Below are 13,080 nucleotides of genomic sequence, written 5' to 3' on the forward strand. Positions count from 1 at the left end.
GTAGGTGGTGGAAACACTAAATGAAACTAAAACAAAGGAAAGTAATGGCAGGATGACCTGCACTTACAATATTTCTTTGTTGTCATGACATTTGCGATTAATAATGTCTCTACCGCGAAAGCATGGGAACAAGCTTAACATCGATTACAAAGCACGACTAGAGCACAAGTTATACCTGGTATGTGTCTTAACAAATGAAGGTTAATCATCCATCTCGTTCAAATAATAAATAACCTTGATTCGTCGGCTTTATCTTCTGCCATAAGTAATAATTTACTATCCTGTAACAGTGTGAACAGACTAAATTACCATTAAATGTATAATACTTTTCTTTTTCTTATCTTTACCTGGTTAATGCCTGATTTCATTAGCTCATTGGCGATACAATGTTTCATTATTCAAAATAACAACGTACTACAGTTGCCACTTCCGAGGGTAAATATATATATCTTTATTATAAGGCTAGAGAAAATCCAGAACCAATATTTGATGTATCCGAATGCGCTTTAAAACAAGTACCCTCTGGAATTTATTCACTGTGCAAGGTATTCAGGAAGAAGGTGTTATGGATGTACAGTAACAAGTTGACTTCACTTTCGGGTGGAGGTGCCTTAAGCGATTTATCATTACTTGTCGTATTAGATATTCATGGAAATGAATTTAGTGATTTACCATCAGACATAATGTGTCTTGTCTCCCTTAAGGTACATATTTTTCAGATGTTAAAATAATCGCATAGAAAGATGTGAATCAGTTTCTTTGAAATTCACAAATGATCTGTCTGTTTTAGGAACTTTATATACAAGACAACAATATAAGAAAACTGCCAAATGAAATAGTACATTTAAGTAAATTAAACATATTAAATGTTGCAAAGAACAATTTGAAACAATTGCCAGAGACTATAGGAAAATTGAAGCAACTTACCACATTGGATATTAGTCAAAATAAATCCCTTCACAAGCTTCCCAAGTCTTTGGGTTACACACAACAATTAGTGCAGTTAAATATCGATGGATTGACACTATCCTATCCACCTCAAGATATTTTAAATGGAGGCACAATAGTAATTGTGGCATTCTTGGCAAATGAAAGCGGTATCGAGTATTCACCGGAAGAGTCTGTTTCTGAAACAGATTTATCAAGAGACATAAGTTGTGAGGATATACAAGGGATATATCACAATAAAAATAATGATGTACAGGTATTGTTTGTTACAGGATCATCAATTACTTTGGCGTTGCACTTGCACAGTGTGTTTTAAATGTTTTTATTTTTACTTTTAGGCAGCATTTCAGAAGCTAGAAAAAATGAAGGCATGTGGATGCTTTTTTTTATTTTAGTATGTTTTTGAACATATCTCGCTGCACATTTACTATTATTTATTCTCCGATTTAAGTTTGATTTATGAAATATTTGTTATTTTCTGGAATAATATTAACTTGTGTATCTACATTATTGCGATATGGTTTAATGCCTGCTCTTGCTTCTATCATTTAAAAATAACTATTTTCGCATAATATTCGTAGTAAATGAAAATGAAATAATGCACAGTTTAAAGTATATAACTTAAAAATAAGCTTTATTTCATAGGAGCATCGTCAAAGTGCATTGTTGGAAGTAGAAAAAAATATCAAGCAGCAACAAGAATACGAATTTGGAATTCAGTCAATGTTAAAGGAACATCGGAAAAGGGTATCTGAAATAAAGCTATTAGTTATTAGTTTACAATTAACATAAATTTATCGTAACTTTTTGTGTTAAATCATTTTTATTTTTAGCTTCTAGAAGATCTTGCATTACAGCAAACGCAATTACAACAAGAATTAGAGAAAGTACAACAAGAAAGAGATTCGAACAGAGCACGTTTACTTTCTTACATTTACAATGGTAAAATCGAAATGCAATATTTTTTTATCACATTTACTTCTTCTATAAATAAGATGTAATGACTACTGGAGATACGAAAATAGTTTCCTTGAAAATTAAAATTATTAACATATTAACTCTGATTTTTAGCTGAAAAAGAGGCAGATAACGTTATTAAAGAATTTTTAAGGAATAGCGAAGAAGAAAGACAAACTCAAGCCGAATTATTAGAACGAGAAAAACAAGAAGAGATGCAGTTACTATCCTCTTGTCACTCGGAACAATTTATGTTCCGCACAAAGGATACTCTTCGTTAGTATTAAATATTTCAAACATATATATAAACTTATGCAACTTATATATACATGCGTACATATATATTTTTCATAGTTTCAATGGAGAAAATACTCGAAGAAGAACTTCTTAGAACAAGAAAATTGGAGGAATATAGTAAATATAGAGACGATACGGCGCAATCTTTGCTCACATTGTTAGTAATATACTTGTAATAGTACTTCATACAAAACTATATATAACATATAGTGAACATTTCAGAGAAGTAAGAAATAATGACCATTTAGCACAAATAGTGCAAGATCAAGAGAAGAACAGACAAGATTTAATTGATACATTAAGACAAGATGAAGTTTTACAGAAGGCAGCTGTTGCAGCACTTTTAGAACGCAGCGATGCACGTTGTTGGAGTATTGTACAGCAAGTGAATTTAGTACAATCGCAATTGGCTGCACTTACAAACATTGAACTAGAGAGGAGAAAACTAGAGATTAATCAACAGCTTGTACGTAGCATCCATAATTATTCGATTTCTTCCTATGAGTGTTATAAAGTTTTATTGCTCCTTTTTACTATTTCACATAATAGAATGAAATAGCTGAGAAAAGAGTAGCTTTGAGTGCTATTTTAGTAAATCTGTTGGAACAACAGAAGAACAGGAGAGATCAGCTTTTGGAAACAATTAAAAATATAGAACAATGTTTTACTGTAAGTATATTAATGTATGTAAAAGTAAAAATATTATTTTATTCGTTCTTTAATAATAATATTTTTAAATTTACATCTTTATTTTTGAAGAATTCTAGAAGGAGAAGTCAATTTTGGTTGATGCAATATCAATTTTTAATGGAAGCACGTCCTCAAGGTTTATTGGAAATGCTAGAGCCTATGTTAGTGCGACATGTTGCAATTGCAGGTGCACTACATTGTTTGCCATTTTTAGCATCTTTACCATCATTGCTTCCAGATTTAAATGACGAACAATTGAAAACTGTATGTAAAACATTAGATCTTTCAGATATATATGTAACAGATGTTTGTTATGTTTTAAATAAATTTTGAATATTACAGATAGGAATACATTGCGAAAATGACCGTACTGCTATAAAGCTTGCAGTTGAGAACTATTTAGCAGAACTGAAATTGAATGAAACTAGAATACCTATAACACCTTCTGCACCACCCGAGGAAGCATGTACAAGCTCTAACTATCAAGAATATAATAATACTCAGAGTATCAATACTGCCGAATGTGTAATTTGCCTTGATTTACAAGTAAGCATAATTTTAATTCTATTCCGAAAATTTATCTAGAAAGATTCATATAACACTAGCACAAGATTTATGTAACTACATTTCTTATAGTGTGAAGTAATTTTTCTACCGTGTGGACACCTTTGTTGCTGTTCAGGTTGTGCAAATATGGTCTCTTCAGGTTGTCCAATGTGTAGAAGTGCGATAGACAAAAAAATTCATATTGTAAAGCCTTAAAAATATGAATGACATTCTCTCGTACATAATTTTATTTGCATTATTTATCTTCAAAATTTTATTACTTTATCGCGATATATTAGCATTCAATTATTCATAATTTATATGGGAGAATAATACAACATATATTTTAGATGGTATCATTTAGAAAATCTACATTCCATGGAACATTATTTTTCGATGCCATAAAGAATAACTATAATACTTGATAAAAATGAGATAATGTATAATTGTTAAGTTTTAAATTGATTTATTAAATTGATAATCTAACTTTTTTATTATCTACAAAATGCAAATAAGAAAATTCGAAATACTCGAGAATTTTTATACAAAATGATCACTGACATATTTGTAAATATAATAGCCTTACGAATAATGTGAAAATTGCAACATTTTAATCTATTACGGTGGTTAAGAGTTAATAATCCAAAGAACTAAGGATAGTAAACAAGCTTTTATAAATGATAGTTTATATAAGGAAATTTTTTTATAAAAATTCACTTGCTATAAGTATAGTATTTCTCTTTTTTTCCCTTAAAAAATATTAATTAATAAAATATTGACATTTTACCACTGTATGCGTACTCTTTAAGCCAAACTTCTCTTAAGCCAAACTAAAATAAAAAAGAGCAAAAAATAAAAGATTTAAAACAGAAAGTATATAAATCACTATTTTCTGGAGCTTAATAAAACGTAATGGATATTTAACCAAAAATATGTAAAACATTTTAATGTTTCATACTAACATATCTCATTTCTCATTTTGTAATAATAAATAGACTTATATTAGACTTATACAGTATTTCCATAAAATATGTAAATCTATTTTTGTACGTAGATCATAATTTGTTAGTTTAGTGCATATCAAAAAACCATAACTTCTCTCCCACCATCTTCTTCTTCTATTAGATCATCCTCATCTTTTTTCTGCTGTTTCTTCTTAGATGTTGCATCTTTCTTTTCTTTCTGCGCTTTACGGAAATTCTGCAGGGATTCCTGTAGGGGGTCAACAAATTGATCAAATTCTATATCATTCATTGCATGAATAACATCCTGTCCACTTATCATTTTACGATTCCCCTTTTTAGCAATTATATTCGCCGATGATGTTAAATATAATATAAAGATCGAAGATGCTTTGGCTACCGCTGTTCTAGCATCTTTAGCAATTGTAACACCTTCTGGTAATGCTTCTTTTATAATTCTCGTTACAACCGCATTGGGTAAATTAAGGTCTTCGAGTCTTTCTGCCATTTGATTTTATGTACTTTCTCTATAAAAGTATATTCAGATTACAGATTATCCAGTTTTACTAAAAACAAAAATCTCGGTTCAATTGTTTACCACAAGCTACGCTATATTAGGTTATGATACAGCATGTATAAAGAATGCTATACATAAGCCAATAAAAAAGTAAAATTACAAATGAGATTACCTTATGTGAAGAACGTGTTCGCGTTCAGATATATAATCAATGAAATTAAACTGAAATTATATTGATACTAATTATAATAATGAGTTTTGACAGAATTCTTTCCTGTTTCCCGCCAATGCGTCCAATTGTAATATACGTATGAATTGAATTAGATGTGAAAGTAATGTCAATCGTACAACATATCCATCAGCAATAAAATTTCACAGATTCACGAAATTTATATCAGAACTTGTATGTCAGCTTTTGATGAACGGTATTTAGAATCGTACTCTCATTTTCAAGTGTTGAAACTAAACTTTCAAGCGATCTAATATGAATCAAGATATTTTATCCGCAGCACACGCCATCTATTTCAAATGATTGAAAAGATAGATTCAAAAAACATAACAGAAACAGCAGTTTTTCAATCGCTTTCTCAAATAAATTTTTCTGTCTGCTTTTATAATTACATATTGTGTTACTTTTAATGAAAAATTCTAACTTATCTGATTAATGTATGCATAAACAATTAGTACTTTATTCCAACAGTTCCCAAATGAATTTCGTACAGTGTATTATCTGTGCATGTACTGCAACTGTCCAGTGATATTTTTCAAAATTTTTTTGAGAAATAGCAAACTTTACATCGGTTTAATCGTATATGCTTTAACATGGTGTAACTGTGTTGCACATAAAAATATTATTTTTCTTCTTATTTTACAAAATTTGTATTGGATTTTACAGCTAGGATACAATTGAACCTCATTCCAATTTGATTGTATAATATAAATATATTTTAAGCTATAAGTAAGATGATAATTAATCAAGCAATGAAATCTTCAACTTTAACAAGAATATTAATTGGAATTTAATGTGGAGTTTTGTAAAACGGTTCGCGTTCTTCTGGCGATTCCCATCTTACAACTGTTTACATGACTAGCAAACCTCAACGAATTCAAAGTTTCATTATAACATTCCTCTAAGGGTGATATATTCAATAACATTAACGTCTTTGAGTTTCCACCTAAAGACGGCATTAACAAATGAGTTAGTTTCGAATTTCTGTACGGAATGTGTTCTTGTTTCTTTAAGAGAGCAAGAATAACATTGCTAAGATTTGCTAGAGACTTGTTAATGTTCTTTGTTTCCATTATTCGTACAGATTCTTCATTTCTTAATCTTTCAGACCCTGCTAAGTCAACTAGATTTAGGTTTCCTATTGAAATCTCTTCTCTTCTTCGGTGAGTTCCTATAAGCTTTATTCTCGCCACTGAATGTGATCTTGACGATCTGAAAGATTGAATTTTATAATGATTAAAATTATGTACATTCACTTTAATGTTTGTAAAACAAATAATGCAAATGATACCGTTCATTGGATTGAGTAGCTGCGACTGCTCTGTTACGTTGCGCTATTAGAAGGCACTCGTGCAATTCTTCAGGACTACGAATTTCCTGAACTTTAAGATTGCTCACATATAAATCGTGTCCCTTACTGTCGGCCATTCGAATCTCATGGTTTTTAGATTGAGAATCAAGCAAATCAACAATCTGTTCGTTATAAATCTCAAGAAAGCTGGCTTCTATTTGATATTCCCAATCGAGCAATTGAAACTGTTTCATTTCTTGGAATATGTGCCGTACCTACATGAATAATAAAAATATGCACTGTTTTTTATTGTAATTGATCAATATCACGAGGGTTTTATAACGTAAACGTACTGTTCTAGGTATCATGCCCTCTGTTTCAATGCCAGGTAAACCTTCCATTGTATATGTTTTCCCAGAACCAGTCTGCCCATATGCAAATACACAGACATTATACCCCTCTAAGGCAGATTGAACTAGTAGGGCTAATTCTTCAAAAATACTTTCTTGCCTGCAGGTTGGTGGGAATACTTTATCGAATGAAAATTCTTGTGTTCCTCTTGTTTTTCCACTACAGCTAATTGTATCCAATCCACTAGATTTTCCTATTTCGATAGTGCATTCATCTATGAAGTTGATACTACATGTCCTGTGGGCAATATAAGTGTTTCTAGAGAATGTTTTGCATTTGAAAGATAGATATTATGTATACATATAAAATACATACGGTTTTCCAGCTTCATTAGGAGTCGTAGGACGCACTCTGCAGAATACTCTGATATTTCCTTTCATCTCTTGTATGGCATTGTGCAGAACTCTACGTTCTTTATCCATTGTATGAGTCAAACACTGTAACTCGCTTATACCTGTATTCAAATCTTGGTTGATCTTCGTTTGTAACTCTAACTTTGACTCTAAATCTTTTACTGCAATTTTATGTTTATTCAACAATGCTTCTTGGGAGGCACATTTTTCTTTAAACTCTTTTAACGATTCCTCTGATTCTGTCAAACGTTCAATTAAATTTTCTCTTTCTTCTTGCAATTTATTCATTTCTGCCGTTAAATTCATAAGTTTGCTATCTATTTCTTTGTTCAAATTTTCATATTCTTCTGCCTTTACTTTGTACATAATTTCATTTGCCGCCAATGTCTTCACTTGTTCTTGAAGCTCATTGTAATTTGATTCAATCTCTTTATACTTTTGTCGTATGTTAGACAGTTCTCCAGTTTTATGAGCTAATTGACCTTTCAAATCCCACTTGGAAGGTTTAGGTGCAATATTATTTTGGTGCGGTACTTGTGGTACCCTTCTTGCTACGGTACTTTGGCTAGTCTTGTTAGTAGTAATACATTTTGAAGTGGTACTTTGTGCCTCAGCATTTGTTTTATTAACAGACTTAATAAATGGTCTTTTTATTTTTTGGTGCACAGTAGAAACAGTAGCTGACCTTTTCAAACCTTTAGTGGTAATAGAAGGCAAGGTTTTCGATCTGTTCAAATTTTCTTCAGCTGGCGCTTTATTTTCATTTCTACATTTTGTAGCAATGTTCATTGTACTTTTAGTCTTTTTTAAAGTATTCGGTACATTATTTGAACTTGTAGACGGCAAATCATTTTGATTCTTTACGACTTTTTGATTAATTACTTTTGTACTTTGTTGTAACGCATTTGTTAAATTCAATTTTGGTTTTGGCAATCGTGACTCCATCTAAGCATAGTTATTTGAATCAATATAAAGATCGTAAAAATACATTATCAAAATTTCTAACATATTCTCTATGATGACGTATCTTAGAATAATTACTATAAATAACTGCTTTTTTTTCATTAACTCAAAACTCTTATCATAAATAAATATGTTACAATTCATTGTTCCCTGACAAGAAATTAGTATACGAACGATAATAGCAATAATCTAATAAAACAAACCTTGTTTCTTGAGTAAAATTAAGTTTCTTGCAGTTATATATATATAAATGGTTTCATTTACTGTTAAATTACAATCAACTTATTCGATGCGTGAATGTATATCCTCTGTCACGTTACATTTATGTCACAAAATAAACTTAGTTAAATTAATTAAAATGTTCGTGGTAAAACCAGACGTAACCGACGATTTATATTATCCTACCGGTAATCAAAAGTCGGTTAAATAACATCCCTTACATTTATTTGAACTTAAACTTACTTGACTGTAGCCAATCAAAAGACTGTAAATATGGCAACCAATCGTTTAAATGGCTACAAAGGACTCAACCAATATCAAATTTTCATTAAACCAAGTTTCTTTGTGATTTCTAAATTCTCCTCTTAAGAATTATCATACAACGTATAATAGTGCAACATAAATTTATCACCTTATGAGACGCAATGCCCTATGCAGTCTTATATTCTGGAATACTGATCGTGCAAAAATTGCACAGAGAACAGAGTATTCATATTCTTCTGTTCTCAAGTGAATGCTTAAGCTTGATTTTTAGAATTCAATATGGGCTGTCTAGTTCCTTAAAGACAGCCTTTGAAATGTCCTGCGAAATTCCCTAAAAACTTTCAATTTTACATACGCATAACATATAGACTATTTTTTTTTCACTTCTCTGGTATATCCCACAAGTATCTCATACGTCAAAATAAAGTGTACAAGAGATTTTGAAATATTATTATATTCCTAGGAATAATAAATTCCGGACTATATCCGAATATGTGCTATGCGCTATTGATATAGAAAGAATACTATATTAATTGTTCGCATAAATTTTCATCTGACGTACTATGAAATAATTAAGATTAATTTTCAATTAGAGAAAGTTTGAAGATGTGTAACACATGTGTGAATACATATGGAAAGAATATTTATGAAATTTGCTATTTAGAAAAGAGGTTAAACCATTCATGTCAAAGTTCAAAAATTAGATAGAAATTTTATATGGACTCTTAGATTTATGAAAATGTCATTTTTACGTGGATCCACGAATTTCGTTTGGTGCACGACTAGTGTACTTGGTAAAGGTGCAACTGGTGCAGTTTTCCAAGGGGTAAACAAAAACAATGGAGAACCCGTTGCTGTTAAGACGTTCAATCAGCTGAGTCTAATGCGTCCACGTGATGTGCAAATGCGAGAATTTGAGGTCCTTAAAAAAGTGAATCATGAAAATATTGTTCAACTGTTAGCAATCGAAGAAGAGCAAGATGGTCGTGGCACAGTAATTGTTATGGAACTTTGTACTGGTGGCAGTCTTTTTAATATTTTAGATGATCCAGAGAATACTTACGGACTAGCTGAAAGCGAATTTTTGTTAGTCTTGGAGCATTTAACTGCTGGAATGAAACATTTACGCGATAATAATTTAGTACATAGAGACTTGAAACCAGGTAGGTACTTTCATAATCTAAATATATAAATATACAATATTTTTAAGATTACATACAATTTGTTTCTTCTTATAAATTCTTATGTACTCACAAATTGTTCTCCTCCTTAGGTAATATAATGAAGTTTATTGCTGACGATGGTAGTACAATTTATAAACTTACTGATTTTGGTGCTGCTAGAGAATTACAAGAAGATCAACAATTTGTATCTTTATATGGTACAGAAGAATATTTGCATCCAGATATATACGAACGAGCAGTTTTACGTAAACCTGTTGGTAAAACATTTGGAGCAACTGTAGATCTATGGTCTATAGGTGTAACTTTGTATCATGTTGCTACAGGAAATTTACCATTTAGACCATTTGGTGGACGCAGGAATAAAGAAACAATGTTTTATATTATTACAAAAAAAGCCTCTGGGGTTATATCAGGTGTACAAACGTCGGAAAATGGACCAATTGAATGGAATAGAGAACTACCACAAAACTGTCAACTAAGCACTGGTTTAAAAAAAATTGTAACTCCGTTATTAGCTGGCTTATTAGAAGTTGATCCACAAGAAATATGGAGCTTCGAACGATTTTTCTCAGAAGTAACCGATACTCTTTGTAGAAAACGTGTACACATATTTAATATACATAAAGGGAGTCTGTTAAAAGTATTTTTGCATCCTGAAGAAAAATTGACAGCACTTCAAGTACACATACAAGATCAAACTGATATTGCACCACATGCTCAGATACTTCTTTTTGGAGATACATTCTTAATAAATATCGTCGAAGAATCTACTCCCGGAAAGGGTTATCCGAATACATCCGAGAGTAAGCCACTAATGTTATTTTCTAAAGAAAATAATAATGTTGACTTACCTATGGACGTGGAAGTACCTAAGTTTCCAGTATTTGCAAATTTAGTTTCTGTTGAAAATGACGCCAGTCAAGCGAAAGTAGCTTGTTCCGTCGGCTATGTTTGTAAAAGGAGAATTGACAAACTAGTATTATGCAGTAAATTATCACAGGATGCAATAGAGGCTTTTAGTGGGCTTGTCTCAACAGAACTTGCAAGATTATTGGAAAAATGTCAACGTTCTAAAGAGTTTACAAAAGCTATTGAAGATACAGCCATTGCAGTAGAGAGAAGTGAAAATCTTGCATGGAAAATTTCTCTTTGGCTCGGAAGTCAAAACACTTCTGAAAAGAAAAATTGGAAAAAAGAATTAGATTCGAAAAGCAAAGAGCTTCTGACTGAATTAGTTCCTGCAATAGTGCAGTTACACCAAAGGTGATTATAACTTTTGTTACCGGTTTCTTATACTTAACAGAAACAGTACATAATTATTAGAAAAAAATTTGTGCATCATTTTAAATTATAGATATGTTAAAGAAGGCAGTTTGCGCGGTGAATGGGACAATATTATTCGTGGATTGTGGTGTCCATGGACTAACAAAGCCAGCCAAAAAGCGGCAACTTTAGTTGATCGTCTACGAGATGGATGGCAACACTTATTAAGAGACAGAGCTACCCGTAGTCTCACGTACAATGACGAACAATTTCATGTTCTAGAGCGAATAAAGGTATCTTATAATACAAATACAATATGCATACAAAAACATAGAGTGATATACTAAAAAAATATTTTTTTTACGATTTTCTATTTATCCGTAGGTTACATCAACGGGTCAAAGAATAAAGAATCTTCTTGAAACATTTTGTACTCCTTCCATGACAAGCCGATCTGAATGCGTGGCTGATTGGTATAAAATGGCACAGACCGTTTTTTTGCAAATTCAAATTTTAGATAAAGATGTAGATAATTACGAACGCGTATTAGAAACATATTCGTATCGTTTATCTCATGAAAGTAAAGAACGTTATGAGAGCATTTTACATTTAATGGATAGATTTCCCGAAAAATTGAAAACTATTGAAAAGACTAATCTACCAACTCATGAAAGTACAAAAAAATGGAAAAATATTTGTATTATGCAAGAGCGAATTGCAATGATTTTATATAGAAATGGTCTATTTATAGACCAACTTGATCGTTTATCAACACTTGACAGTCTGGAGGATACAGACGATTCGGAATATACATCGTTTTAGCATAAAATTTTCTTTGGTAACATACGTTTGATGTATTTATAGGTAACAATTTTTTTACGGATATTGTTTCTTTATACGACTAACAGAATAATTTAATCACGTTCGTTTGTGCAATAGCTGTTAGAGGGCCAGAATAGTTTCAACCAATCACGTCCCTCCATTGTCGAAATTCAAATTATTCGTAGATCAGACCGCCGTGGCGATGGCGTCCCTTTTCGTTCTTACTTTAAATTCTCATATTTAAGTTCAGTAAACGGTGTCTGTACAATTAAAATATCAAAAAGAAGTAAAAATATAACCACTGGAACATGTTGTGCTAGTTTGTGACAGAAATTTGCACTTAATTATCGAGAAATGTGAATTGAAATATTTCGTTCTTCTGACTGACGAACATCGTCTTGAAAAAAGGTGAGATTTATTGCATTACATTTCCTTTTATGATAAAAAGGTTGTATATTTGATTCGATGATTACATAATATGTTACAATATTCTTAATAATCATTATGAAAATATTGATTTCATTTTCTTATACAAGTATATAAAGAGAGTAACATAAATTTGTCGACTACGATAATTATTGTATTCTTAGGTATTGACCTGAGATATTGTCCATATTGCTGCTTTGTAATACAAATTTGCTACATATTTCGAATGAATGTAAATTGAAATATTTTTCTCTTTTGATTCATGAATTTTATTTTACGAGCAAAAGAAATTTATCACGCTACATTATTCTTACAACATAAATTGAACGTAATATGCTATAATATTTATTTATAACAGTCGCATATATCGTACCAGTAATAAAATACAATCCATGTATATGATAAGAAAAGGATACAAATATTTTTAGAAGACTGATTGTTTCATTTTTCCTGGAATTTGTCATCTAGAGAAGTACAAGACCAGCAGAACATTATAATAGAGCGAGAACGTTCACGCATGCGCGAGGTGGGGCTCTATGCGCGGGAGCCACTCTCCGTCAGTGTGAGTTCTTCTTACGTGGCGGGCGGACGTGTGTCGTTCTGAGGTACGTACGAACACTTATTTATCGACTGCGTAGTATCTTCAGTTGCTATTTTAGTAACATTTCTGTTGCATTATCGACTTCGTTTAATCATTCTTCAATCAATTAACGATCTATTGAACATTAGTATTATCAA

At 31.3% G+C, this 13,080-nt stretch overlaps 4 protein-coding genes across 5 annotated transcripts; 2 read left to right on the top strand and 2 right to left on the bottom strand.

The window, feature by feature from the left end:
- Nucleotides 1-39: 39 nt before the first annotated feature.
- LOC143431296 (E3 ubiquitin-protein ligase LRSAM1) lies at nucleotides 40-3,817 on the top strand. 2 transcript variants are annotated; one of them, XM_076907921.1, is made up of 13 exons: nucleotides 40-178; nucleotides 462-704; nucleotides 791-1,204; nucleotides 1,287-1,316; nucleotides 1,594-1,695; nucleotides 1,782-1,890; nucleotides 2,020-2,181; nucleotides 2,260-2,359; nucleotides 2,425-2,668; nucleotides 2,752-2,871; nucleotides 2,962-3,156; nucleotides 3,235-3,438; nucleotides 3,529-3,817. In XM_076907921.1, exons 1-13 carry the CDS (start codon nucleotides 104-106, stop codon nucleotides 3,652-3,654), a joined length of 2,124 nt encoding a protein of 707 aa, XP_076764036.1. In that variant the 5' UTR covers nucleotides 40-103; the 3' UTR covers nucleotides 3,655-3,817. The 2 variants fall into 2 exon arrangements, with proteins under 2 accessions (XP_076764036.1, XP_076764037.1); XM_076907922.1 differs by lacking the exon at nucleotides 1,287-1,316.
- A 570-nt stretch (nucleotides 3,818-4,387) lies between these two features.
- Chrac-14 (DNA polymerase epsilon subunit 3 Chrac-14) lies at nucleotides 4,388-5,213 on the bottom strand. Its single transcript, XM_076907953.1, has 2 exons — nucleotides 5,090-5,213; nucleotides 4,388-4,927 (listed from the first exon to the last, which is right to left on the bottom strand). Exon 2 carries the CDS (start codon nucleotides 4,906-4,908, stop codon nucleotides 4,519-4,521), a length of 390 nt encoding a protein of 129 aa, XP_076764068.1. The 5' UTR covers nucleotides 4,909-4,927; nucleotides 5,090-5,213; the 3' UTR covers nucleotides 4,388-4,518.
- Nucleotides 5,214-5,886: 673 nt separating this feature from the next.
- On the bottom strand, nucleotides 5,887-8,704 carry LOC143431297 (protein claret segregational). The gene is made up of 5 exons (XM_076907923.1): nucleotides 8,429-8,704; nucleotides 7,164-8,146; nucleotides 6,791-7,085; nucleotides 6,438-6,712; nucleotides 5,887-6,358 (listed from the first exon to the last, which is right to left on the bottom strand). Exons 2-5 carry the CDS (start codon nucleotides 8,144-8,146, stop codon nucleotides 5,926-5,928), a joined length of 1,986 nt encoding a protein of 661 aa, XP_076764038.1. The 5' UTR covers nucleotides 8,429-8,704; the 3' UTR covers nucleotides 5,887-5,925.
- Nucleotides 8,705-9,139: 435 nt separating this feature from the next.
- On the top strand, nucleotides 9,140-11,942 carry Ikkepsilon (I-kappaB kinase epsilon). The gene is made up of 4 exons (XM_076907920.1): nucleotides 9,140-9,810; nucleotides 9,921-11,094; nucleotides 11,186-11,387; nucleotides 11,479-11,942. The coding sequence occupies exons 1-4, from the start codon at nucleotides 9,381-9,383 to the stop codon at nucleotides 11,914-11,916; spliced, it is 2,244 nt and encodes a 747-aa protein (XP_076764035.1). The 5' UTR covers nucleotides 9,140-9,380; the 3' UTR covers nucleotides 11,917-11,942.
- Nucleotides 11,943-13,080: the final 1,138 nt, after the last annotated feature.

Source organism: Xylocopa sonorina, chromosome 17, assembly GCF_050948175.1.
Source record: "Xylocopa sonorina isolate GNS202 chromosome 17, iyXylSono1_principal, whole genome shotgun sequence".
Classification (NCBI taxonomy): domain Eukaryota; kingdom Metazoa; phylum Arthropoda; class Insecta; order Hymenoptera; family Apidae; genus Xylocopa; species Xylocopa sonorina.

What these genes read in the sequence shown, in the direction of transcription:
- LOC143431297 (XM_076907923.1), bottom strand. Translation starts at nt 8,146, where the DNA reads ATGGAGTCACGATTGCCAAAACCAAAATTGAATTTAACAAATGCGTTA. An exon ending in CCTAATGAAGCTGGAAAACC is followed by an intron (nt 7,086 to 7,163) that starts GTATGTATTTTA and finishes TATTGCCCACAG; the next exon opens with GACATGTAGTATCAACTTCA. An exon ending in GCTACTCAATCCAATGAACG is followed by an intron (nt 6,359 to 6,437) that starts GTATCATTTGCA and finishes TCAATCTTTCAG; the next exon opens with ATCGTCAAGATCACATTCAG.
- Chrac-14 (XM_076907953.1), bottom strand. Translation starts at nt 4,908, where the DNA reads ATGGCAGAAAGACTCGAAGACCTTAATTTACCCAATGCGGTTGTAACG.
- Ikkepsilon (XM_076907920.1), top strand. Translation starts at nt 9,381, where the DNA reads ATGAAAATGTCATTTTTACGTGGATCCACGAATTTCGTTTGGTGCACG. An exon ending in ACATAGAGACTTGAAACCAG is followed by an intron (nt 9,811 to 9,920) that starts GTAGGTACTTTC and finishes TCTCCTCCTTAG; the next exon opens with GTAATATAATGAAGTTTATT. An exon ending in ATAGTGCAGTTACACCAAAG is followed by an intron (nt 11,095 to 11,185) that starts GTGATTATAACT and finishes TTTAAATTATAG; the next exon opens with ATATGTTAAAGAAGGCAGTT.
- LOC143431296 (XM_076907921.1), top strand. Translation starts at nt 104, where the DNA reads ATGTCTCTACCGCGAAAGCATGGGAACAAGCTTAACATCGATTACAAA. An exon ending in TAAAGGAACATCGGAAAAGG is followed by an intron (nt 1,696 to 1,781) that starts GTATCTGAAATA and finishes TTTTATTTTTAG; the next exon opens with CTTCTAGAAGATCTTGCATT. An exon ending in GCGCAATCTTTGCTCACATT is followed by an intron (nt 2,360 to 2,424) that starts GTTAGTAATATA and finishes TGAACATTTCAG; the next exon opens with AGAAGTAAGAAATAATGACC.